At 44.4% G+C, this 25,990-nt stretch overlaps 1 protein-coding gene across 5 annotated transcripts in view; it reads left to right on the top strand.

The window, feature by feature from the left end:
* Window positions 1–9,874: 9,874 nt before the first annotated feature.
* FBXO21 (F-box protein 21) overlaps window positions 9,875–25,990 on the top strand; it is a 48,622-nt gene continuing 32,506 nt past the window's right edge. For 3 of the 5 annotated variants that reach the window (XM_019038985.3, XM_004053961.5, XM_004053962.5), the window contains exons 1-5: window positions 9,875–10,206; window positions 11,062–11,197; window positions 13,837–13,931; window positions 22,788–22,909; window positions 25,629–25,775. In XM_019038985.3, the coding sequence (XP_018894530.1) occupies window positions 9,968–10,206; window positions 11,062–11,197; window positions 13,837–13,931; window positions 22,788–22,909; window positions 25,629–25,775 (739 nt within the window). In that variant the 5' untranslated portion in view covers window positions 9,875–9,967. Of the gene's footprint in view, window positions 10,207–10,499; window positions 10,905–11,061; window positions 11,198–13,836; window positions 13,932–22,787; window positions 22,910–25,628; window positions 25,776–25,990 lie in introns of those variants that run through there. The other 2 variants (XM_055358119.2, XM_055358120.2) reach the window with 2 other exon arrangements.

The raw sequence follows: 25,990 nt of genomic DNA, 5'->3' as shown, positions 1-25,990 counted from the left end.
GTAGAGACAGGGTTTCGCCATGTTGTCCAAGCTGGTCTCAAACTCCTGACCTCAAGTGATCAGCCCATCTCGGCCTCATTTCAGCCTCCTAAGGTGCTGGGATTACAGGCGTGAGCCACTGAGCCTGGTTCATAAGGAAGCTAGAAGGAGAAGAAGAAAGAAGAAGAAGGAGGAAGAGGAGGAGGAGGAGAAGGAGGAGGAGGAGGGTAAGGGGAGGAGGATGAGGAAAGAGGAAGAAGTGGAGGAGGAGTGGGTAGGAAGAAGAATGTTAGTGATGATTAAGTAATTTTTGGAGGAAAAAAAACAGGGAAAAAAGTGACTGTTTAAATAGAGTGGTCAGGGAGGTCTTCAGCAATAAGGTGGCTCTGAGGAGACAATGAGGAGGGTGGGGGAACAAACCCTGCACATAACGGGGTTGATTAGCTGGTCAGAAAGTGTCTCTGCAGGACAACATGAGATGTCCTCGATGTACGTTCAATAACTATGTCAGCAAAACTGAACAGAAGCTGTGTTTTCATAGAAGTTGGCTTCTTTTTTTTTTTTTTTTTTTTTTTTTGAGACAAGCTCTCGCTCTATCACCCAGGCTGGATTGTAGTGGCATGATCATAGCTCACTGCAGCCTCGACCTCCTAGGCTCAAATGATCCTCCCACCTTAGCCTCTCAAAGTCCTGAGATTATAGGCATGAGCCACCCTGCCCAGCTGAGGTTGCCTTTTTTTTTTTTTTTTTTTTTTGAGACAGAGTCTCAGTCTGTTGCCCAGGCTGGCGTGCAGTGGCATGATCTTGGCTCACTGCAACATCCACCTCCCAGGTTCAAACAATTCTGCTGCCTCAGCCTCCCGAGTATCTGGGATTATAGGCATGCGCCACCACACCCTGCTAATTTTTTTTTTTTTTTTTTTTTGGTATTTTTTAGTAGAGACAGGGTTTCACCATGTTGGCAAGGTTGGCCTTGAACTCCTGACCTCAGGTGATCCACCCACCTCGGCCTCTCAGAATGCTGGCATTACAGGCGTGAGCCACTGTGCCCAGCCAGTTGCTATATTATAGAAAGAGATTTGATGTAAGTGATGAAGCTTAACTTTAAGGCCCCTCCCTTGGAAAGATCCCTCCCTTCCAAGGCCACTTATTTTCTCATTCTACATACTCTTTCTACATACTCTTGTGTACTTGTGAATTCATCCTTGTGTATCTCTTTTCTAAAACAGGGCCTCCAGGCCAGGTGTGATGGCACACACCTGTAATCCCAGCACTTTGGGAGGCCGAGGCAGGCAGATCACTTGAGGTCAGGAGTTTGAGACCAGTCTGGCCAACATGGTGAAACACCATCTCTACCAAAAATATAAAAATTAGTTGGGCATGATGATGTGTGCCTATAGTCCCAGCTACTTGGGAGGCTGAGGTGAGAGAATCGCTTAAACCTGGGAGGCGGAGGTTGCAGTAAGCCAAGATCGCGCCATTGCACTCCAGCCTGGGCTACAGAGCGAGACTTACAGTCTAGCCTAGGCAACAGAGCAAGACTCCGTCTTAAAATAAAATACAATAAAATAGGGCCTCCAAACAGCGTAAGCTCCGGGCTCCACTAAACCCAGATCTGCCCCTGCGGGAGGGTGAATCTAGTAATCATGGCCATGTATGCATTCCTACAGTTTGCGAGTGTGTACTGAATGAAAGGCATAGGGTTCTGTGAAGGCACAAGGCAGAAGGAGCTTGCCTAGCCTGGGTTCATGGACTTGTGTTCCTACAGAGGAGCACTTGAGCAGAAATCTGAAAGATGAGTAGGTGTGGCTGAGGAGGCACTCCTGGGAAAAGGAACTGTATCAGCAAAGGCCCTCAGGTGGGCAGAGAAGTGGACCAGAAAAGAAAGGATGTAAGTATTAATTATGAGGACAAGGAACACTGTAGGGACTAAGGGAAACTTCCCCTTTGCCCTCAGAAGTTTCACTGAAAAATCAACTCACAAAAGGCAGATTAATAAGAGAAAAGGCCTTTGGGAGGCCAAGGCAGGAGGATTGCTTGAAGCCAGGTATTCAAAACCAGCCTGGGCAACAGTGCAAGCTCCCATCGCTATAAAAAAATTTTTTTAAATAGCCAGGCATAGGCCAGGCACAATGGCTCACGCCTGTAATCCCAGCATTTTGGGAGGCCGAAGCAGGTGGATCACCTGAGGTCAGGAGTTCAAGATCAGCCTGGCCAACATGGTGAAACCCCGTCTCTACTAAAAATACAAAAAAAATTAGCTGGGTGTGGTGGCAGACATCTGTAATCCCAGCTACTCAGGAGGCTGAGGCAGGAGGATTGCTTGAACCCAAGAGGTGGAGGTTGCAATGAGCCAAGATCACACCACTGCACTCCAGTCTGGGCAACAAGAGCGAAACTCTATCTCAAAAAATAAAATAGCCAGGCATGGTGGCACACACGTGTAGTCCCAGTTACTTGGGAGGCTGAGCCAGGAGGATGGCTTCATCCCAGGAGTTCAAGGTTGCAGTGAGCTATTACTGCTCTACTGCACTCCAGTCTGGTCAACAGAGCAAGACCCTGTCTCCAAAACAAAAAGAGAGAGAAAGAGAGAATGGGCATACAAATTTATGAACATGCACACGGAAGAGGCCCACCAAAAGATTACTCACCTCCCCGCTGCCATGGAGTTTGGAAACTTATTAACATCTTAAGATTACAGAAAGAATGGGAGCTTGGATCTTGGCAAAACAGGTGTGGACAGTGTTGAGGGGAGTTGAAATGGTATCTGCAGCTAGATTGTGGAGATTTCATTGGAGAGGGGTGTTGACCTCGCCAGCCAAAAATAACGAGAAATTCATCTGTAGTCCAACAAAGATAAGTTTTTACCTTGCTGCAGCAAGGGAGAGGCCACCCTAGAGGACCACTGGGAAGCCAGGGAGGAGGGATCCCAGAGGGGCTTATTCTAGGATTTGAGTTTGTGCAGGGTGATTTTAACAGGGACTGTGGGATGGAGCAGGAACTCCCAAGCATGGAAATGAAGAAAAATGTTGAGTTCCTTCAAGGGAAATTCCAGGCACCTCGCTAGTAATTCCAGGCACCTTGCTGAGAAGTAAATGAGTGACTTGATAAGCAAGAAGGTAATAGTAGCTCAAAACACTAGCAAGAAAGTTAGAATCATGGGATGTATGGTTCACTTACAGAAACTAAGGATAGTGTCTTAACACACGTCTGTGGGTTGTTTTTCAGGATCCCAGACCCCCACCAAACAGACCCACTGGCCGTAGACCTCACATAAAGAGAAACTGAGGACTGAACTCTGACCACTGTTTTTTGTTCTAAATTTCTTCCTGTGGGGTCTAGAGGAGATCACGGCTACCAGCCAGAGCTAACATTCTTTACTGCAAATCTCAATTTTTTTAGACAAAGCTTCACCTCCTTAACCAATTACAAGTCAAAAAATCTTTGAATCCAGGGCCCGGCACAGTGGCTAACGCCTGTAATCCCAGCACTTTGGGAGGCCAAAGCGGGCGGCTCACAAGGTCAAGAGATCGAGACCATCTTGACCAACATGGTGAAACCCCGTCTCTACTAAAAATACAAAAAATTAGCTGGGTGTGGTGGCGTGCGCCTGTAGTCCCAGCTACAGAGACTGAGGCAGGAGAATCACTTGAACCCAGGAGGCAGAGGTAGAAGTGAGCTGAAATCGTGCCACTGCACTCCAGCCTGGCGACAGAGTGAGACTGTGTCTCAAAAAAACAAAAAACACAACAAGAAAAAACCTTTGAATCTACCTATGACCTGTGGGCCTCTGCTTCCAAATGTCCCGCCTTTTTAGGTCAAACCAATGGATAGCCTCCATGTAATTGATTTATGGCTTTGCCTGTAACCTCTGCCTCCTTGCCTTTAAAAACTTTTACCTGTGGGCAGGCACGGTGGCTCATGCCTGTAATTCCAGCACTTTGGGAGGCCGAGGCAGGTGGATCACCTGAGGTCAGGAGTTCAACACCAGCCTGGTCAACATCATGAAACCCTGCCTCTACTAAAAATACAAAAATTAGCCAGGTGTGGTGGTGCATGCCTGTAATCCCAGCTACTCAGGAGGCTGAGAAGCAGGAGAATCGCTTGAACCTGGGAGGCAGAGGTTGTTACAGTGAGCTGAGATAGCGCCATTGCACTCCAGCCTGAGCAACAGAGCAAGACTCCATCTCAAACAAACAAACTAAAAAACTCTTACCTGTAAGCCATCAGGGAGTTTGAGTCTTAAACCATGAGCTCCCCAATTCTCCTTGATTGGGGCCCTGCAATAAATGCCTCACTTTCCCTCACTGCAATCCCAATGTCAGTGTTTGGCTTTGCTGTGCAGGCCAAGAGGACCCCAATTAGGTTCAACTAGGGTTGAGGGGACCAGCTGGATATAGTCAGGGCGTGAGGCCAGTTCAGCAAAAGGGTATCCTAGGGGAAATTTAAAAACAGAGTTTTCCCTATGCCAAAAAGGAAAGAGACTCATTCCCTTCTTCCTTTCTCGGAGAATTTCCTTGAGAAAATTTGTGTTTGTAATTATATCTTCTGTCCCTTTGATAGGTATGTAAATCTTTTGTGTGTGCGCCATTCTTTTATACAATCCCACCGGGCCCTGGACACTCTCACCAATATCCCATACTTCCTTCTCCACTTCTGTACATTTCATGGACCCCAGGGTAGGAGGGGCTGGGTGAGGGTTCGGGTTCCCCCTTCTGCCATCCTAACTAAGCATCTGGGGTACCAGCCCTGCTGCCAAGTGATCTTGTCCCTAGCCCTCTCTCCCCAGGCTGGCATGAGTGTGTGTTTGTGCCAAGCTTCTATTTCATATTGCAAATATAAATCAAGGAAAACAATTTAAGTTAAAATGAAAGAAAAAGAAGGCTGGGCGCCATGGCTCACACCCGTAATTCCAGCACTTTGGGAGGCCGAGGCGGGAGTTCAGGAATTGGAGACCAGCCTGCACAACATGGTGAAACCCCATCTCTACAAAAAAAAAATGCAAAAATTAGTCGGGTGTGGTGGTGTGTGCCTGCAGCCCCAGCTACTCAGGAGCCTAAGGTGGGAGGCTGGCTTCAGCCCAGGAGGCAGAAGTTGCAGTGAGCCGAGATGACGCCACTGTACTCTAACCTGGATGACAGAGTAAAACTCTCTCTCAGAAAAAAAAAAAAAAGAGGCCGGGCGCGGTGACTCATGCCTGTAATCCCAGCACTTTAGGAGGCTGAGGTGGGCGAATCACCTGAGGTCGGGAATTCGAGACCAGCCTGACCAACATGGAGAAATCCCATCTCTACTAAAAACACAAAATTAGCCAGGCGTGGTGGTGTATGCCTGTTATCCCAGCTACTCGGGAGGCTGAGGCAGGAGAATCACTTGAACCCCGGGAGGCGGAGGTTGCAGTGAGCCAAGATCCGGCCATTGCACTCCAGCCTGGGCAACAGGAGCGAAACTCCATCTCAAAAAATAATAAAGAAAAAAGAAAGAAACAAAGAAGAGAGAGAGAGGAAGGAAGGAAGGAAGGAAGGAAAGAAAGAAGAAGAAGGAAAGAAAGAAAGAAAGAAAAAGAAAGAAAGAAAGAAAGAAAGAAAAAGAAAGAAAGAAAGAAAGAAAGAAAGAAAGAAAGAAAGAAAGAAAGAAAAAAGGAAGGAAAGAAAGAAAGAAAGAAAAAAGCCAGCCAGGCATGGTGGCTCACGTCTGTAATCCCAGCACTTTGGGAGGCCGAAGTGGGTGGATCACCTGAGGTCAGGAGTTCAAGACCAGCCTGGCCAACATGGTGAAACCCCATCTCTACTAAAAATACAAAATTAGCTGGATGTGTTGGCACATGTATGCAATTCCAGCTACTTGGGGGGCTGAGGCAGGAGAATCTCTTGAACCCGGGAGGTGAAGGTTGCAGTGAGCAGAGATCATGCCACTTCACTCCAGCCTGGGTGACAGGAGCAAAACTCTGTCTCAAAAAAAAAAAAAAAAAGAAAAGAAAAAGAAAAGAAAAGAAAAGAGAAAGAAGAAGGAAAGAGAGAGAGAGATGAAAGAAAGAAAGAAGAAAATAAAAAGAAAGAGAAAAGAAAAAGGAGACTGCCACTGTCCACATTCTCCATATTCTTCCTCTGTTTTATCTCTTTCTTCCCAGTACTTATCACTGCCTAAGGATAGCACTGATGAGTCCTGATAGTATTGGCAGTATCCGCTGTCACCTATGCTAATATCTCAGCTCTGTGACCAGGGCATTTGTGACTTTACCCTGTTCACCTTTGTACCCACATTGCCAAAAACAGAGCAGTCACTAAATTTGGGTTTATTTGTTACACAGCAATACTAACTGATGTATATGTCTTATTTAATAGGAAGATAGATTTTTGTCCCTGTTTTATAGATTAGGAAACTGAGGCTTACAGAAATTAACCTCTGTTGGGCATTTGGTTATGGATGGTGAGGGAGAAAGAGGTAGCAAGGATGGTGACAAGTTCATGTTTTACAGGAATGGATGAATGAGTAGCCCTTCCTAAGGCAGGAACTACTAAGAGAAGACAAGGTAAAGTGGAGAAGAAAGATCATGAATTCCCTCCTGGATAAGTTGAGTTTGAAGGGCCCAAAGGGAATGGCAGGTGAGCAGGCTAAGCCAGACTAGATCCCAGAGGAGCGGGTGGGGCAGAAGAGAGAAATGTGGATATTTCAATTGGATCTCGATCATCATTCGAGTTGTGGACAGAGGCAAGATAGTGAAAGAAGAGGGCCGGCTGAGGCCCAAGATACCTCAACATGTAACATCTGAGTGGCTGCAAAGAAGATGGAGAAGGTGCAGCCCCAGAGGTGAGAGGAGAACCAGGAGACAGTGGAGTCACAAAGGCTTTGCCTTGTCTTGCTCTGTCACCCAGGCTGGAGTGCAATGGTGTAGTCATAGTTCACTGCAACCTTGAACACCTAGGCTCAAGTGAACCTCCCACCTCAGCCTCCCGAGTAACTGGAACTACAGGTTTAGGCCACCATGCTGGTAAAACTTAATCATTTTAAAGAGAACAATTCAGTGGCATTTAGTATATTCCCAATGCTGTGCAACCACCACCACCACCTCTATCTAGTTCCAAAACATTTCTGTCACCCCAAAGTAAATCCATATCCAGGCCAGGCACGATGGCTCACACCTGTAATCCCAGCACCTTGGGAGGCCGAGGCAGGTAGATCATGAGGTCAGGAGTTCAAGACCAGCCTGGCCAACATGGTGAAACTCTGTCTCTACAAAAATACAAAAATTAGCCAGGCATGGTGGCATGCTCCTGTAATCCCAGCTACTCGGGAGGCTGAGGCGGAAGAATCTCTTGAACCCAGGAGGCCAAAGTTGCAGGGAGCCGAGATCGTGCCATTGCACTCCAGCGTGGGCAACAGAGTGAGACTCCGCCTCAAAAAACAAACAAACCAAAAAACCCATATCCATTGAGCCGTTTCTCCCTGCTTCCCACACAGTTTTATCAAGCAATTTTTTTTTTGTTTCGTTTTTTTTGAGACAGCATCTTGTTCTCTCACCCAGGCTGGAGTGCAAAGGCATGATCTCGGCTCACTGCAACCTCCACCTCCCTGGTTCAAGCGATTCTCCTGCCTCAATCTCGCAAGTAGCTGGGATTACAGGCACCTGGCATCATGCCCGGCTAGTTTTTGCATTTTTGTAGAGATGGGGTTTCACCATGTTGGTCAGGCTGGTCTCGAACTCCTGACCTCAGGTGATCTGCCTGCCTTGGCCTCCCAAGGTGCTGGGATTACAGGTGTGAGCTACCGCATCCGGCTCGAGGATTTTTTCTATACCAGCCACTGTTCTATGCCTCTCACATGAATTTCCTTATTTAATTCTCATGACAGCCCCAGGAGACAGGCATTATTATTATTAATTATTATTCCCATTTTACAGATGAAAAACTGGGCCTCAGAAAGGCTAAGTAACTTCCCTAGTCAAATAGCTGGTTAGACTATCGCAATCAATAGATAATTGAGATCTGCTCTGCAGGGCATGGGTCAAGTAACTAGGCTTCTAGAGGTGACTCAGACACAGTCCTAGCACTGAACTCCCTTCAGATTTAGTGGGAAAGATGCATGTTGAATAGTTGTAAGTTAAGTAATTACAAGACTGCAAAATGCTGGGCAGGAGCCATATCTGGTGCTGGTGCTGGGGTGGGGGAAGGGAGAGCATTTGGAAAGGTTAAACTGAGCCCTGGAGGAAGAGGAGGAGCTACTGGAAGGGGAGGACTGCATGAAGTGCGTTGCAGGCAGCAGGAATAGTATATGTAGGGCCAGAAATGGGAGGAAAGAGATGACCAGCCTTGCTGGGGTATGCATGGCTAGTGAGAGAGAAAGACTTCAGATAGGTAAGAAGAGGTGGAGTTTGTTGCTTTGCAACAATGTTTGGGATGTCACATTCATTTCTACGGGCAATAGGGAGCCACAGATGGCTCAACGCCATCCATTGAGAGTCACTTTACTAGTTCAGCTCTCTCAGGGCATCTTGATTTCCAAGTTGCCAGGAGTACTTCATTGGACCCTCCATGTACTGACAACAGATCCTTCTAACTGTAATTGGACTTTGAGGTTTTGAAGCAAAGACTCCATTTTTCTCACCCCTGTATCCCCAGGGCACACAACACAGGGCTTTGGCACTGAACTAAACTGATTTTTTTTTTAATGTGCAGATCCTGAGACTACCCTCCCAATCCTGAGTGATAACTCCCGCTTTGAAGACTCAAATCCAGGCTTTAGCACTTTTGTCTCTGTAACTTTGAACCAGTGACTGCCACCTGGAAGAACTTTGCCTTTTCTGTAGAATAGGTATAACTGTGGTACCTATTGTGGGAGGTCAGACTATGCTCCCCAAATATGAAGGATTGTTGAGCTGGAAACAATTAAGTAACCAGTACAGGAGAGCTCTCTGCCTGCCCTCTATTAGCCTAAAATCAGGGCACAGATTTGAGGATTATTGTTACTCCCCTACACCATCATAGAGGGCTTCCCATAGCACCCACTCAAGAATATTGTTATTATTACATCATATGGTTAAGATTACTGACAAGCAAAAGTCAAGTGGATCTGAAATAGAATCCAAGACAAGGGGCTGGGCGCGGTGGCTCACGCCTGTAATCCCAGCACTTTGGGAGGCCGAGGTGGGTGGATCGTTTGAGGTCAGGAGTTCGAGACCAGCCTGACCAACATGGTGAAACCCTGTCTCTACTAAAAATACAAAAATTAGCCGGCTGTGGTGGCGGGCGCCTGTAATCCCAGCTACTCGGGAGGCTGACGCAGGATAATTGTTTGAACCAGGGAGGTGGAAGTTACAGTGAGCCGAGATCATGGCCACTGCACTCCAATCTGGGTGGCAGAGTGAGACTCCGTCTCAAAAAAAAAGTAAAAATACAAAAATTAGCCGGGCGTGGTGGCGCGCGCCTGTAATCCCATCCACACGGGAGGCTGAGGCAGGAGAATCGCTTGAACCCAGGAGGCAGAGGTTGCAGTGAGCCGAGATAGCCCTCCAGCCTGGGTGAGAGCAAGACTCCTTCCCAAAGGGGGAAAAAAAATCCAAGACAAGGGATCCTGAGCAAGCCCTCTCACTCTCCGAACCTCAGTTTCCCCATCTGTAATATGGGGAGAAAGTTCGTAGGGTAATTGGGAAAGGTCCAATGCGCACAGAAAGCCCTCAGCACGCGTGAGAATAGATACCATTTTTATTTGTTAATTTTAAACATTAATTACGTTTAAAAGAATCAATGCTACTATTGTTGTCCCGGACTAGAGGCGGCTTGCGCTGCCGGCTCCAAGCACAGAGCGCAATTATGTCCTCCCTTTTGCGGCGCTGCCACCCGCGCAGCCCCCGGCCGATGCAGGGGAGGTGTGGCCCGCGGGTGGGCGGAGCGATCTCAGGACTCGCCCCCAAGACCAGTAGGCGGGGCCAGGCGGGGCGCCCGGGCACTCTCGCGCGCGCGCGCGCGGCGGCCCCAGGTACGCGGACAAGATGGCGGCGGCAGCAGTCGACAGCGCAATGGAGGTGGTGCCGGCGCTGGCGGAGGAGGCCGCGCCGGAGGTAGCGGGCCTCAGCTGCCTCGTCAACCTGCCGGGTGAGGTGCTGGAGTACATCCTGTGCTGCGGCTCGCTGACGGCCGCCGACATCGGCCGTGTCTCCAGCACCTGCCGGCGGCTGCGCGAGCTGTGCCAGAGCAGCGGGAAGGTGTGGAAGGAGCAGTTCCGGGTGAGGTGAGCCAGCGGCCCCGCGCCCCGGCTGCGCGCCCACCGCCTTGCGCCCCCTGGGGCCGGGCAGCCGCCCCGCTCTCTCCCCGCGGCCGCCCCGCGCGCGGACCCCACCCCGGACCCCTTCCCGCGGACAGACAGACAAAGGCCTCCAGGCCCCGGACCCTGCGGGGCCACGCCAGGCGGACCCCCGGGTCCCCAAATGGCGCATCTAGGAGCGCCTCGCAGCCGGGTCCTCCGTCAAGGGTGACGCTGGCGGCGGCGCGGCTCGTCCCTTTTGCGCGCTTCTTTTGTGCCCGACTCCGGGCTGAAATGTTTACATGGACCCAGTGATGCATCGATCGGGCGGGCGCAGCATCCCCGGGCTGGTTGTGGACGGCACAGATTTCAGCGTGGCCCCAGGATGAAATCTGGCCCTGCGCACTCCCTCTGTGACCTTGGGGGGAGCGACTTCCCTTTTTTTGAGCCTCGTTCATAGACTTTGAGTGGTGGTGATCATTAGACCTATCTTTCACCGTGTTTATTAAATTAGATGATGTGCGGGAGGCACGCACGCAGGGCCCCGGCTCCTAGGAGGCGCTCAATCAGTGCTCACTGTCATTGTCATTATTATTATTGTTGTTGTTGTTACAACTGTCCCCATTTTAGAGATGGGGAATGGAGACATCATTCATGCCGCTACGCCAAGGTCACACCGGGAGTGAGTGAGTGAATGCTGGTGGGGTTTTGAACTAGGTCCCTCGCCGGGGTCCCTCTTACCACTGGACGCCACTGCTGTCCCTGTTTCCAAGGCTGCCTTGGATTCGTGGCCGCCTGCCTTTGAGTTTCTGTTAAGCTGAGGGGGTGTTTCTCTCCTCGTAGGTGGCCTTCCCTTATGAAACACTACAGCCCCACCGACTACGTCAATTGGTTGGAAGAATATAAAGTTCGGCAAAAAGCTGGGTTAGAAGCGCGGAAGATTGTAGCCTCGTTCTCAAAGAGGTTCTTTTCAGAGCACGTAAGGATCTGTTGATGTGGCTCTAAGCTTTGGCTTGCTGGTGTGTGTGTCTGGGTCTGCAGGCATGAGCTCATCCAGCTCTTTTCGTATCTCCCTTTTCAATGCTCTCACAATCCCTTACTCACTTAGATGGCTGCAAGAGTCATTGTGTCCTTTTCCTCCTATCCAACAACACGAAGCCATTTGTCTGTGCCAGCTTTACTTTTCTAAAGCCAGAGAGAGAATGGGGGTGGAGGGAGCAGGGAGGGACCCACGCAGCACAATGTAGACGGAGTCCAGATCAGCATTATTTCTCAAATGGGTTCAACGGATTTTTTTGCAACCCCTAACGTTATTTGGGGAATCATCAATGATTGAACACTGTAAATTTCTCCCGGTTGTTTTCCCAGAAGGGTTGATGAAATTAATGTGGTTCTTCTCTCTGGCTTTGCAGGTTCTACCCAGTAGTGAACTGCATTATTTGTTAAGGTAACAGAGGATTAAAAGCTACCTATAAATCAGAGTTATTACTCCCTGAAATAAATTGTCTTGCATTCATTATCCCTGAAAAGTTTTTGGGTTTTTTTTTTTTTTTAATATTGCAGAAATACATGGTGGGTTTTTTGTTTTGTTTTGTTTTCTTTTCTTTTTTTCTTTCCTCAAAATGTCTCATGGAAGTTTCTTTCTTTTTTCTTTTTTTGAGACAGAGTCTTGCTTTGTCTCCCCGGCTGGAGTGCAGTGGCGCAATCTCAGCTCACTGCAACCTCCTACTCCTCGGCTTGAGCAATTCTCATGTCTTAGCCTCCCGAGTAGCCGGGACTACAGGCATGCGCCACCATACCTGGATAATTTTTGTATTTTTAGTAGAGTTGGGGTTTCACCATGTTGGTCAGGCTGGTCTTGAACACCTGGTCTCAAGTGATCCGCCGGCCTCTGCAAACCAAAGTGTTAGGATTAAAGGCGTGAGCCACCGCGCCTGGCCTCACGGAAGTTTCTGTATCTGCTCCTGATCCCTTTTTGTAACTCTGGAAAATAATCCACACTAATGTTTTGAGTTCAACAAACTATTCGATATTTATTTCTGGTTGGGGTTCTAGAAATAGAGCCAATCTGATTTATTTCACTTTTTTGTTTTCCTAAAGACCCCTTTGGATTCTCTAATTTTAATTACTGTTAGTTAATGGAGTTCATAATTTGAAATGTTTTCAAGTTTTGAAAGGGAAAATTTGAACTTTGGACAAATTTGAATGTTTTCCCCTATGGAGAATACAAATAGACATTCCTTAGTGTAATTGGTTTCTATAAATATTTATTAGTGTTAGAATAAACAAAATTTGTATTTTACTTTGGAGAAGCCATGCCCTGGCTAAAAGCATTCATAATCACAAATTGTAAATGCTGATCTGAATGTGTTTGCACATACGTAGATTTTGGTACTAGCTATGTTTGGTGCAGTTGGTCATGGACTATGAGCCTGCAACCTCCATTTCTAGTCCAGCTGGTTTTGTGTATGTTTTGAACAGTCTGTGCCTCTGTGTAATAATGATGGATTGTTGTGTTTTTTCCTCAGCTCCCCCTTTTCCTGTACCACTGCTTAATTAGAAGTATGTCAAGGACTTTGAACACAGCGGGAGCATACTTAACATTAATCTGTGGGTGGGTGATTGCTTTGGCCCAGGATCTTGGTGTTCCTGTGTTCTCAGAACGCACACAGGTTGACCTGAAATGTTCTGGCTACTTGCAAAAAGAAAACTGAGAGAAGCCATAGAGTTTTAAACTCAGAAGATCTTTTTTTTTTTTTTTTTTTTTTTGAGACAGAGTTTCACTCTTGTTGCCCAGGCTGGAGTGCAATGGTGTGATCTCAGCTCACCGCAATCTCTGCCTCCCAGGTTCAAGTGATTCTCCTGCCTCAGCCTCCCGAGTAGCTGGGATTACTGGCATGCGCCACTACGCCTGGCTAATTTTGTATTTTTAGTAGAGATGGGGTTTCTCTATGTTGGTCAGGCTGGTCTCGAACTCCTGACCTCAGGTGATCCGCCCACCTCAGCCTCCCAAAGTGCTGGGATTACAGGCGTGAGCCACTGCACCTGCCGCCGCCTTCTTTTTTTTTTTTTTTAAACGGAGTTTCATTCTTGTTGCCCAGGCTGGAGTGCAATGGCGCAATCTTGGCTCACTGTAACCTCCGCCTCCCAGGTTCAGGTGATTCTCCTGCCTCAGCCTCCCAAGTAGCTGGGATTACAGGCATGCCTGGCTAATTTTGTATTTTTAGTAGAGACGGGGTTTCACCACGTTGATCAGGCTGGTCTCAAACTCCTTACCTCAGGTTATCTGCCTGCCTTGGCCTCCCAAAGTTCTGGGATTACAGTCATGAACCACTGTGCCCGGCCAGAGCTAGCTTTCTTTACGTTAGAACTCTGAGTTGTCAGTTTCAGAAATTCCAGTCTATGAAAACATCATTGATTACAAATAACAACAAAACCTCAGTAAATTATTGTTACTTTATGTTATTTTCTACCCATGACTGGTAGTGCAAGGTAGTGTAGAATAACTGTTAGCACTGTCTTTAGTAGTGGACATCTTTATTTCAGCTCAAATTTGTGAGAGTGAGAGTTGCATCAATACTCATAATTGAGGCCTACTTGTATATGTCTTCTTCATAGGTTCCTTGTAATGGCTTCAGTGACATTGAGAACCTTGAAGGACCAGAGATTTTTTTTGAGGATGAACTGGTGTGTATCCTAAATATGGAAGGAAGGTAAGCCATAGCTTTAGCAGGGATTTGTTTGCTTTAATAAGTCCAGAGTAAATTGCTGTAATTTCTGTGTGGCTAAACCCTGGAATATGTGATTCCAAATATTTCATGCCTTGTCATAGTTACAGTTTTGAAAAGTTCTGTGTATATTAGGTAGATACACCAAGACAATTGACATATAAAGAAACCTTACAAAAATCCTTTTGGAAAGAAAATGGAATTAATGTTTAGCACTACTATGGGTCAAATACTGTGCCCCAGACCCTTGTATCTGTTGTGTTGTTTAGAAACCTTTTGGTAATAGGCCAGGCACGGTGGCTCACGCCTGTAATCCCAGCACTTTGGGAGGCCGAGATGGGCGGATCACCTGAAGTCAGGAGTTCGCGACCAGCCTGGCCAACGTGGTGAAACCCCATCTCTACTTAAAAAAATACAAAAAATTAGCTGGGTGTGGTGGTACGCACCTGTAATCCCAGCTACTCGGGAGGCTGAGGCAGAAGAATCATTTGAACCCGGGAGGTGGAGGTTGCAGTGAGCCGAGATCACACCATTGCACTCCAGACTGGGGGACAAGAGCAAGACTTTGTCTCATAAAAAAAAGAAACCTTCTGGTAATAGAAACCATCCTTCCTTCATTATTACCTCTCCACTTACTATCAAATTTGCCTATCATGAATTGAATCTTTTAATTTAAAAATAATAATTTCTTAGGCATGTCTTAATTTAATGGATGATTTTTTACAATTTCTGAATTGTGGTACAAAATAATCTACTTTGTTCTTTGAACACTGTAGATCTTTGGGTGAGCCTTTCTTTTATCTTCCAGTCAGAAAACTGTGTACTTAGGGACTCACTTGATCAAGAAGAACCCCTTATGTCTTGGTTATTGCTTAAAATTTCATATGCCTTTTATTTTCTGCTGTGAAGGTTAATTTCCAGTTTTTCCCTGAAAGATGAGTGGGCTTCCAGCCTAACTTTCCTGTGGAAAAGACTTTCTGCTCTAAAAGTTCTGAAAACTTTCTAGTGATGGAAGATAAGAATGTTAGTTTAACATCTTCCTTAAAAGGAATCTTTGTGAAATATCTCACAAACAAGGCATAAAATATTTATGTTGTTTTTTAAAGGGGATTTAGGAGAGAGAAATATCTATCAGTGGAACAACTGTGGGTAGAGGTAAGATGTGTCACTATTCTAGGCCTTGGATGAGTTCAGATGCAGAGGTCATTTTTCCATTTCTATTTTGGTTTATCTATAAATGAATTGAAGTATGATCTAGTAGTCAGTATTCTGCAGTCTTAAAAATAAAAGCTGACTTGTGTTTTTTAATGTGCATATGTACTTTAAAATACATAAATGGGACCTCATACATACTTTGTTGGTTGTTTTGGTTTGGTGTTTAGTACAGACCTGGTTTTTCTCTTATTTACACTGTTTCCTTTTTCCTCCCCATTCCATCTGTTTACATTGTCCTTTCCTGCCCCCACCTCTGTAATTCTTGATAACAGCCCAGGTTGCATTCTTCATGCTGACAGTGATGAGTATGGGAAGGGATCATTATTGCACAAAATTGGGATTACATAATAGGTGCTTTTCTATATTGTTTTTTCTCATTCAACAGTACCTTATGGAAATCCATCCTCTTCAACGGGTAAAACATCAAAATCACTTTTGTTAATGTCTACTTACTCTTTTGTGGTATGTTACATAATTTATTTACTTATTTTTATTTTTATTTTTTTGAGATGGAATTTCGCTCTTGTAGCCCAGGCTGGAGTGCAGTGGCGCGATCTTGGCAACCTCTGCCTCCTGGGTCCAAGAGATTCTCCTGCTTCAGCCTCCTGAGTAGCTGGGATTACAGGTGCCCACCGCCACACCCAGCTAATTTTGTATTTTTAGTAGAAGCGGTGTTTCACCCTCTTGGTCAGGCTGGTCTCAAACTCCTGATCTCACGTGATCTGCTGGTCTCGGCTTCCCAAAGTGCTGAGATTATGGGCGTGAGCCACCGAGCCTAGCCTACATAATTTTCCTATAGATGGACAACCACTTTTTTTTCCATTTTGTGTCACTGTGAGGAGTGATGTTTCTAGGCAGTAGAGTCCTGGGAATGGGTTTCCCAGTTCAGACTATAGGATGTTATTGAAAGACATAAAATAGATAGCATGTCCTGGAATGTGAAGACTTGCTATCACAAAAAATGTCAGTTCTCCCCAAATTAATGTATAAACCTAGTGTCATTCCAATTAGGATTCAAACAAAGTATTTTTGTTGGGGGTGGTGAGCAGGGGGAGTTGTTTTGCTTTTTTCTTTTCTTTCATTTGGATGTCATAAAATATATACAGAAGACTAAATTCACAAGAAGAGCCAGAAAACAATTTTTTAGTAATCATAATGGGAAACTGGCATCACTAGATATTAGGCCATCTTATAAAGCTACTTATAATCCAAACAGCACAGTGATTCAATAAAAATAGCTGCATCAGTAGCAGAGGATAATTGACAGATGCATCCCAGAATAAAAGATAATTTAATATATTTAAACTCAGAGGGAAAAAATGGATTTTTAAAGAAATGGTACTGGACATAACTGAATATCCATCTGGAAGAAAGGAAGACGTGCATCATATGCAAACATTTTTCCAAAGGATTAAACAACTGAAATTTTTAAATGATCACAGTGAACATTCCTCAAGAAAATAGGAGACTTTGTATAGTCTAAGGGAGACCACCTTAACCAAGAAGGACAATGAGGAGACAGTGAAAGAGCAGACACTTCTATATGGCCAAGAGAGCATGAACGAAGTCAGTAGAACTCAAGAGATATTGAAAAATGTTCAAAGGTTAGGAGGATGGCATTCACAGAACAAATCCTAACATCTAACAATCACGGAAAAAACCTTTTAATACACTTCAGAAAGTGTTAAATAGGCCGGGTGCAGTGGCTCACGCCTGTAATCCCAGCTCTTTGGGAGGCCAAGTCCTTGGATCATCTGAGGTCAGGAGTTCGACACCAGCCTGGCCAATGTGATGAAACCCTGTATCTACAAAAAATACAAAAATTAGCCAGACATGGTGGCAGGCGCCTGTAATCCCAGCTACTGGGGAGGCTGAGGCAGGATAATTGCTTGAACCTGGGAGGCGTGGGAGGCGGAGGTTGCAGTGAGCCGAGATCGCGCCATTGCATTCCAGCCTGGGCGACAAGAGTGAAACTCCGTCTCAAAAAAAAAAAAGTGTTAAATTAAACAGCAATGAGATACTGCGGTTTTACGTATCAGGTTCCCAAAAAAGATGAAAATGCATAGCTAGTAAAGACATATATTATAGTGTTTTTAGAAATAAATACGAATAGGTTACCCAACACACATATTTTGACCTTAAAAAAGGATTGTTTGTTTTAGAAACAGAGTCTCACTCTTGTCATCCAGGGTGGAATGGTATGACGCAATCATAGCTCACTGCAGACTCAAACCCCTGGGCTCAAGTGACCCTCCTGCTTCAGCCTCCCGAGTAGTTAGGACTACAGGCACTTGCCACCACACCTGGCTAATTTTTTCTATTTTTTGTATAGATGGAGTCTTGCTTTGTTGCCCAGGCAGTTACTAAACTCCTGGCCTCAAGAGATCTTCCCGGCCAGGCATCGTGGCTCACACCTGTAATCACAGCATTTTGGGAGGCCGAGGCGGGTTGATCACTTGAGGTCAGGAGTTCAAGACCAGCCTGTCCAACATGGTAAAACCCTGCCTCTACTAAAAATACAAAAATTAGCTGGGCATGGTGGCACACGCCTGTAATCCTGGCTACTCGGGAGGCTGAGACAGGAGAATTGCTTGAACCCGGGAGGCTGAGGTTGCAGTAAGCTGAGATTGCACCACTGCACTCCAGCCTGGGCGACAGACTCGGTCTCAAAAAAAAAAAAAAAAAAAAAGGATCCTCTTGCTGTGGCCTCCCAATGTGCTGGGATTACAGGTGTGAGCCACCACACCCAGCCCTGTTTGTTTTTTGAGACAGGGTTTCATCCTGTTGCCCAGGCTGGAGTACAGTGGTGCAATCATGGCTCACTGTAACCTTGAATCCTTTGTTCAGGGGATCCTCTGGCCTCAGCCTCCTGAGAGCTAGGAATACAGGCATGTACCATCATGCCTGGCTAATTTTTATTTGGTAGAGACTGTCTCACTATGTTTCCCAGGCTGGTCTTGAACTCTTGACTTCAAGTGATCCTCCCACCTTGGCCTTCCAAAGTACTAGGACTATAAGTGTGAGCCAACAAACAAATAAGGTTGTTTTTAAATGATAGAATACCCCGCATTTAAAACTATTTTGGGATACCAGTTTTCATGGAAGACCCTGTTTGTTTTCATTCCTGGCAAATGCTTATGGTTTGGATATGGAAACCATGGGAAGGAAAAAGTGTAGTTTCCATAAATGCCAAAGCATCGGCTTGAAATCAGTTTGTGTTTATGATGTGCTATGTGGTCTTAAAAACGAGTATGTCCTACAATAAAGATTAGAAACAGCATATTAAAAGGGTATACACTGGGCCAGGCACAGTGGCTCACACCTGTAATCCCATCACTTTGGGAGGCTGAGGTGGGCAGATCACCTGAGGTCAGGAGTTCGAGACCAGCCTGGCCAACATGGAGAAACCCCGTCTCTACTGAAAATACAAAAAATTAGCCGGCCATGGTGGCAGGCATCTGTAATCCCAGCTACTCACGAGGCTGAAGCAAGAGAATCGCTTGAACCTGAGAAGTGGAGGTTGCAGTGAGCTGACATTGTGCTGCTGCACTCCAGCCTGGGTGGCAAAGTGAGACTCTGTCTCAGATAGATAGATAGATTAGATAGATAGATAGATAGATAGATAAATGGATGGATGGATGGATGGATGGATAGATAGACTCTGTCTCAGGTAGATAGATAGATAGATAGATAGATAGATAGATAGATAGATAGATAGATAGATATAAATAGATAGATAAATTCATACATTTTACCTGAGAAAAGTGTCACAGAATGACCAATACTGAGACATACTTTAGTAAAATTGCTGGATTTTAAAGACAGGAAAGTCCTTTGAGCATCCAAGCAAAAAAGGTAAAGTCATTTATAAGGAAAAGAAAATAAGAATATCATCAGACTTTTCAACAGAATTTTTTGTGCCGAAGGAAAAAATAACTTATTTAAGATACTCAATGATCTAAGGAAAATGTCAACCAAGGATTTTTATATCCAGCCAAACTGACTTCCAGATATGAAGACTGCACAGAAACTTAACAAGAATTCAGTGACTTTTCAGTCTTTCCTGAGAGATCTCCTGGAAAATGAATTTCAAATGACCAAAAACCACTCCCCGCCCCAAAAAAAACAAAACAGAGAAACACTGATATAAGGACTGGCAGTGAGCACTAAACATGTATTTATTTTTAGATTTAAATTCAAATGAGGGTTCTAGGGGAGAAAATATTGCGTGTGTAACGTCTGTAAGACATGTCAGTATAAATACAATGCATCTGTTTAAAAAAATGAATGGACAGTGGGGGAGAACATATGCAAAATATTTAGCTGTTTTCAGTAATCATTAAAGTGATGAGTAATCCCAGCACTTTGGGAGGCTGAGGTAGGCAGATCACAAGGTCAGGAGACTGAGACCATCCTGGCCAACATGATGAAACCTCGTCTCTACTAAAAATACATTAAAAAAAAAAATTAGCTTGGTGTGGTGATGCCGCCTGTAATCCCAGCTATTTGGGAGGCTGAGGCAGGAGACTAGGTTGAACCCGGGAGGCGGAGATTGCAGTGAGCTGAGATCGCACCACTGCACTCCAGCCTGGCGACAGAGCGAGACTCCGTCTCAAAAGAGAAAAAAAAGTGATGAGAACATTAGTCTTGTTATTCTGAGGGCTGGTGTGTGTGTATGAGAGAGAGATGTGGAATGAAGTAAATGAATAACGATGTGATATTCTAATGTTATCACCTGTGATATCCTGGAGAAGCAGAATTCTCCTGGAATAAAGAAGACATAGATATAAGATAGAAGAAGGTCAGAGACATATATTTTTGAATTAGAAGTGCCAGTGTGAACTCAAAAGGTATTTTATATTTAAATACATGTAGGTATATGTAAGTGCATGTGCATATGTACATGTACACACACGTGCACATCAACACTAGGCTTCCTAGGTCTGTTTGCTGAAAAGATCTAGAAATAATAACCAACCTAGTGGAATTGATCTTCCCTGGTATCCAGATTGTCATCTTGATACAACATTTTCCACAAAAGAAGCCAGGGTTTTTAGAGAAAGACTGATTGTATGTCCAATGCAAGGATTTTAAAAGATGAGCCTGGAGCATCCTGGAAACCTAACCAGATAGTAAGAAAACTGACACTACTTTATGTCGGAAGTATTGAGGAACCTATATGAAGAGGCTTCCAGTGGCCAAAGATGTGACAGTTAGAGCATCAGTGTGGATAATAACAGGAATGGATTGAAATGCATCGAATATGCTTGTCTCTCTGAGTCCATAATAATACTAAAAAAATTAATTGGTCACCTTTGAAGGATAAATAGAAACCCATATCATTGTTTTGAAAAATTGTAAATAGAAGATATGAGCATTTATCCTGCCTTTTCCACGTACTGTATCATGGGGGATCAAATAATAGACGGGGAGGTTTTTCCTTATAGAAGTATCCCAGCTAATGAATTAAGAAGGGTTGATTGAATTCTAATATCAGCACTTCGTAACCTCAAATGAATGAACAGATCAAGACATTGAGTAGCAGTGCTGCTGACATCACAAAAGAAACACCCAGGCATTATTGCCTCCTGATGGGAGAATGCGCTACCTTCTGTGAAATTATCTTGCTAAATTAATGGAATCTGTATCTCATGTAGCCTCTACATCCAATTTACAGGAGATCAGAAGACAGAAGAACATGTTAAACTACATCATGTGGGTACAGTCAGCAAATTCCAGACGATGGGAAACTGCAGGTCAAACAACCCAGGTTCTTCAACAAATAAAATGCAAGGGAAAAAAAAAGATGGAGGAGGATCCTGTAGATTAAGAGATTTAGAAGGCATCAAAGCAGACTCGCCTGTTTAGGGATGTATATTTCATGGTAATACTAAAGAGAAAAGCAAGAAAGTGATGACCATAGAGATGTGGTTTGTGATTATTGTTGCGGGGGGCCCCAGAGGGCTTCTTGGCCGTTTGCAAAGTTTTCTTTCTTGGCAAGAGTGTTAGATCCAGGAATGTGCCTTGTAATGATTCATTAAGCTACTTGTTTGTTTCACACAATTTTCTAGATGGATATATTTTACAACTCAAAGGTTAAAAAATAGATGAAACATAGATCATTCTGCAGATTTTCATTGACCTCTCTCAAGATTGGCAAGTTGTTTGTTTCTTCATGATGTCAGCCAGATAAGTTTCATCACTGTCTCTCTCCTACTTCTTATAATCCCCATATGTATTTGGGATATGTGGTGAAGAATTTTATCCACTCAACAAGTGTTATGGAACATCTACTATGTGCCAGATGCTATTCTAGGCACTAGGGATACAGCAGTGAAGAACACAAAAAAAATCCCTGCCTTCATGGGGCTTATACTGTAGTGGGCGAGATAGGCGCTAAGAAAAATAAGAAATTGGTTACATTAGAAAATGAAACATGCTATAGAGAAATATAATCGGGGAAGAAGGCAGGGGAGTGGTAAGGGGGTACCATTGAAAATAATGTAGGGGACCTTACTCAAGGGGACATTTGAGTTGAAACCTAGGAGAAGGTGAGAACAGACTGCAATCTCTGGGGAGAATGTTCCAGGCAGAAGGAACAGGGTACTAAGGCGAGCACCTGCCAGACAGTAAAGGAACAGCTGGAATGCTTAGGTGGCTGGACTGAGGGGGAGTGGCAGGAATTGGGGTCAGAGAGGTAATGGGGCGAGAGTTCAAGAGACCTTTTAAGTCCTCCTTAGGACTTGGGCTTTTTCTTGGAGCGAGGTGGGAAACCGTTGGAGACTTGGAGGCGAGGATTGGGTGGCGTGACCATACGTGTTACTGCAGTGCTCTGGCTGCCGTATTGAGGATGGACTGTGGAGGGGCCAGGTCTGAAGCGGGAACTGAGGTAGGAGGATGTTGCTGCAACACAGAAATGCTGATGGTGGTGTGTGGGAGTAATTGGGAAGTGTGCACATTTTGGATGTAATTTGAAGATAGTGCCGATAGCATTGGCTGACAGGTCTTAAGTATGGCTTATGAGAGAAAGCAAGGCATCCAGGATGACTCGCAGGTTTTATGCCTCACTAGAATGATGGAGATGCCTTGATCAGAGATGAGGGTGACTCTGGGAGGGGAAGAAAGATGAAAGTGCTCAGCTATCTGAGTGGGATGTGGAGTAGATGGATAGTAGTTGATACAAAGGTCTAGAGTTCAAGAGAGAACTCTGGTCTGAAAAATAGGAGTTTTCATAATATGTGAAACCATGAGGAACTCACCACGGCAGTGAGTGCCCAGGCCCAAGTGGCCCAAGCAGGGGGACCAGCAAAAGGTTCTAGATGCCTCCCCATCTTCTGAACCTCCCCCAGCTCAATTGCTTTTTCAGGCTGCTCTTCCATTTCCTTTTACCAAAGATACAGGCAAGTAAGTCTGAAGCCAGGCAGATAACTGTTCCTCAGATTTCAGTACAACTAATTTAGTATTATATTACAATTCAAAGACTGCTATTTCCATTATAATTATTATAAGAGAATGAACCAATTATATTTTTCTTGTTAAGCAAACTACATGGTATGTTAGTGTAATGTAAAAAATAGATAACTGAAAGTTTTCAAATCTTAATTCTTACTGACTTTTTGTTTCCAGAAAAGCTTTGACCTGGAAATACTACGCAAAAAAAATTCTTTACTACCTGCGGCAACAGAAGATTTTAAATAATCTTAAGGCCTTTCTTCAGCAGCCTGATGACTATGAGTCATATCTTGAAGGTGGGTCTTTTCCCATGTATGTGGACAGTAGTATTTCTGTAGGTAACTGATTAGTTTTTTAAGACCAGCAGAGGGAATTGTGTTCCTTGTGGTAAAGAAGTGAAAAAGTAAATCATGTTGCGTGGGCTTCTGCAGGTTGGATTATAGGGCCTGATCAATGAGGTAGTTCAAACTATTAAATTTAGAGCTAAGATTTTATCAAAGTCCACTAAAGAAATAGTGTTTTTTAAAGATGCATCATTGGCTTAAAATGTGAGAGTGATACTTAGCTAATGAAGTAAATTCCTGTTTTTCCGAGCTTTAATGATCATTTCCAAATCAGAAGTAAATGTATCCAATTTTGTCTCCCTGTGACCTTGAGTAAATCCCTTAACCTCTCGGGTTGGAGTTTATTGAGGACAGAATGTTCTTGGGCATCAGTGAGTCTGCTTGTCCGTAATGAAAGGTGAGAAGGAAGAAGTTGAGTGGACAGGCAAGATGAAGGGAGTGGAGAATCTTTTTGTTCTTATTAAGTTGAACAGGAACAAAGTGAGACTTCCATTTTTTTAAAATGATTTTGAATTCCTACAGTATTACACAAACATTCCCATAAATTATGGTTATGAAATATAAATATGACTGGTCATTTACTTTTATTCCCTACTTCTGGTGTTTTACCAGATTGTTGATTTTTTTTTCCATTCCAGTGTATCTCATAGTCATGTTCCCATTCTGTTACTATTCCTTTTTTTAAAAAATGTATTTATTTTTAGAGACGGGGTCTTGCTATGTCACCTATGCTAGATTCAAACTCCCGTGCTCAAGTGCCACCATACCTGGCTGGCTTCTGTAACTAGTCTCATGCAGTCTATGGCCACCTCTCCTGGCAACAACTTTCTGAGTAATACTTGCTTTCATGAACATTACCCCCTCTTCCCTCCAAGTCAGCCAAAATACCAGTGCCAGCCCAATTAGAAATCTAGCCTTCACCACTGCATGTGAAACCTGCAATGTGGACAACTGATTTCCCTTTTATATTTAACCTCTACCTGCTTTTCAATGCCCTGCATAATCTGGTCCAGACCTTTGCTCCGTACTCTCCAGGATGTCCCATTTGCTCCAGCCAGGCCATTGTCTAGACTGGTGCCCCACAAATACACCTGGCTTCACTTCCTCATTCATGATATCCCTCCTTCTCATAATCCCTCTTGAAAATCCTACTCCCCCTCCATAATTCAGCTCAAGCCTCACTTCCATTAAATTTCCACTGACTACTTGGAGATTTTACTCACCTCAGAGCTACAGTAGCATTTAATAGTAAGCTGTCTTGCATTTTTTCTGTTTCCTGTGTATACATTTGTTTCTGTAACTAGTCCCTAAGCTTCCCGTGTTGTGGTCCTTGTGTTAGGATCACTGTATACCCCACAATGCTTAGTGTAAATGTTTATCAAGTGTATGAAAACCTAGTATCATCCAAAAGGAAATGAAACATCTGTTTCAGTTGATTAAAATAAATTCTCACTGCCCTAGAATCCCCTCATTTGTATACTGGAGTTGAGAAGCATCCTATCTTCTGTTTATTTCACAGTTAAGAATAGTATATTTTTTTGTAGCTTATGTATGAAAACAAATACTCCTTTTTCATTTTCTAAATACAAAGTTATAATTTTCAAAGAACTTCCACATCAGTGTCATAAGCATTGAGAAGCCATTGGAAGTTGTTTAGTAGTTGAGTGAATGACAGTTGGCTCTCCAAGTTTCTGATCCTTGGTGACTGACTAGAATAATGCTGATGCCATCAAAGAAGTCTGGGAATCATAGCATTAGGAAGGAACGGACTTCAGAAATGTGCAGCATAAAACTGCTTCAGCTTCCAGGTAGGGAAGCTGGGGCCCACGGAGGCCCAGGAGACAGTCCCTGGCTGGTGGCAACACTGGGACTGGGGTCGAGGTGTCTTGACACCCGTTCAACTGCTTTGAGCTCTGGAGCATTGGTAAGGGAGTCCAGGTTCTGAGCTGGTCTGAGATCTCTTGAATTTAAGGTGACTCGAGAGCTTCCCACATAACGGTGTCCTTACCCAAATGATGCTGTTAGCCCTTCAGTCTCTGCTTCCAAAATTACCTAAGACTGTGAAGAGGAGTGATTCTTAAGAGACTGTCTGCAGTGTGCTCTGCACAGCTTTTCAGCTGTAGGTTCCCCGAGCATAACTGTTTATCTCATTGGAAAGTGGGGTTAGCTCCAGAGTCCATTTACTGTTCACCCTTGAGACGTGTAATTTGTTGAAATGGCACATCTGTCATTGGAGGGCTTTCAAGTTTTGTTTTTTTTTTTTTTTTTTTAAAGGAACTGCCTTATACCATTAAGTTTTCAGAGTTGTTGGATTTGGAACCTATAACAGCTAGGGAGAGAGAAGTAGCTTGAAAAGATCTCCTTGATGTCATTTACTTCTCTTTGTAATAGAACATGAAACTGCGCCATATACCACGCAGTTTTTTAGTCCATGACTTCTGAGAGAAGTTTGATTTATGTATTTATTTTTTTTAAAGTTAAAGCTATTTTGTTGTGAAAATGTTTGTTGCTCCTTCTCAGTGTGTTAGCAGCAAGGTCCATGGCCAAAACATGAAGCTTGTCCAGTGGGATGGTGTAAAGAGCCATGTCCCAGGATGTCCAGGGTAAAATTGCAAACTAATAAGAAAAGGGTAACTTAAGAATTTATTCGGTAATTCTTGTTCATTTTCAGGTGCTGTATATATTGACCAGTACTGCAATCCTCTCTCCGACATCAGCCTCAAAGACATCCAGGCCCAAATTGACAGCATCGTGGAGCTTGTTTGCAAAACCCTTCGGGGCATAAACAGTCGCCACCCCAGCTTGGCCTTCAAGGCAGGTGTGGCATTGCTTTGGATCCAGCTGTATTTATGAAAGAAAATCTAGAGGAATTGGTTAATTTGAGAGGTTTGTTAGTGTGCTCCCATTATGTCATGAAAAAGTGATAAAATGACGTGACCACGTGTTTACCTGGTTGAAGTGTTGAACCTAAAACGCTTCAAATACATACTGCCTTCTGCTTCCTAGATTGGCAACACTTGATTAATATTGTTA

The sequence above is a fragment of the Gorilla gorilla genome, chromosome 10 (genome assembly GCF_029281585.2).
Source record: "Gorilla gorilla gorilla isolate KB3781 chromosome 10, NHGRI_mGorGor1-v2.1_pri, whole genome shotgun sequence".
NCBI lineage: Eukaryota > Metazoa > Chordata > Mammalia > Primates > Hominidae > Gorilla > Gorilla gorilla.
This window is presented reverse-complemented; position numbering and strand designations above follow the sequence as displayed.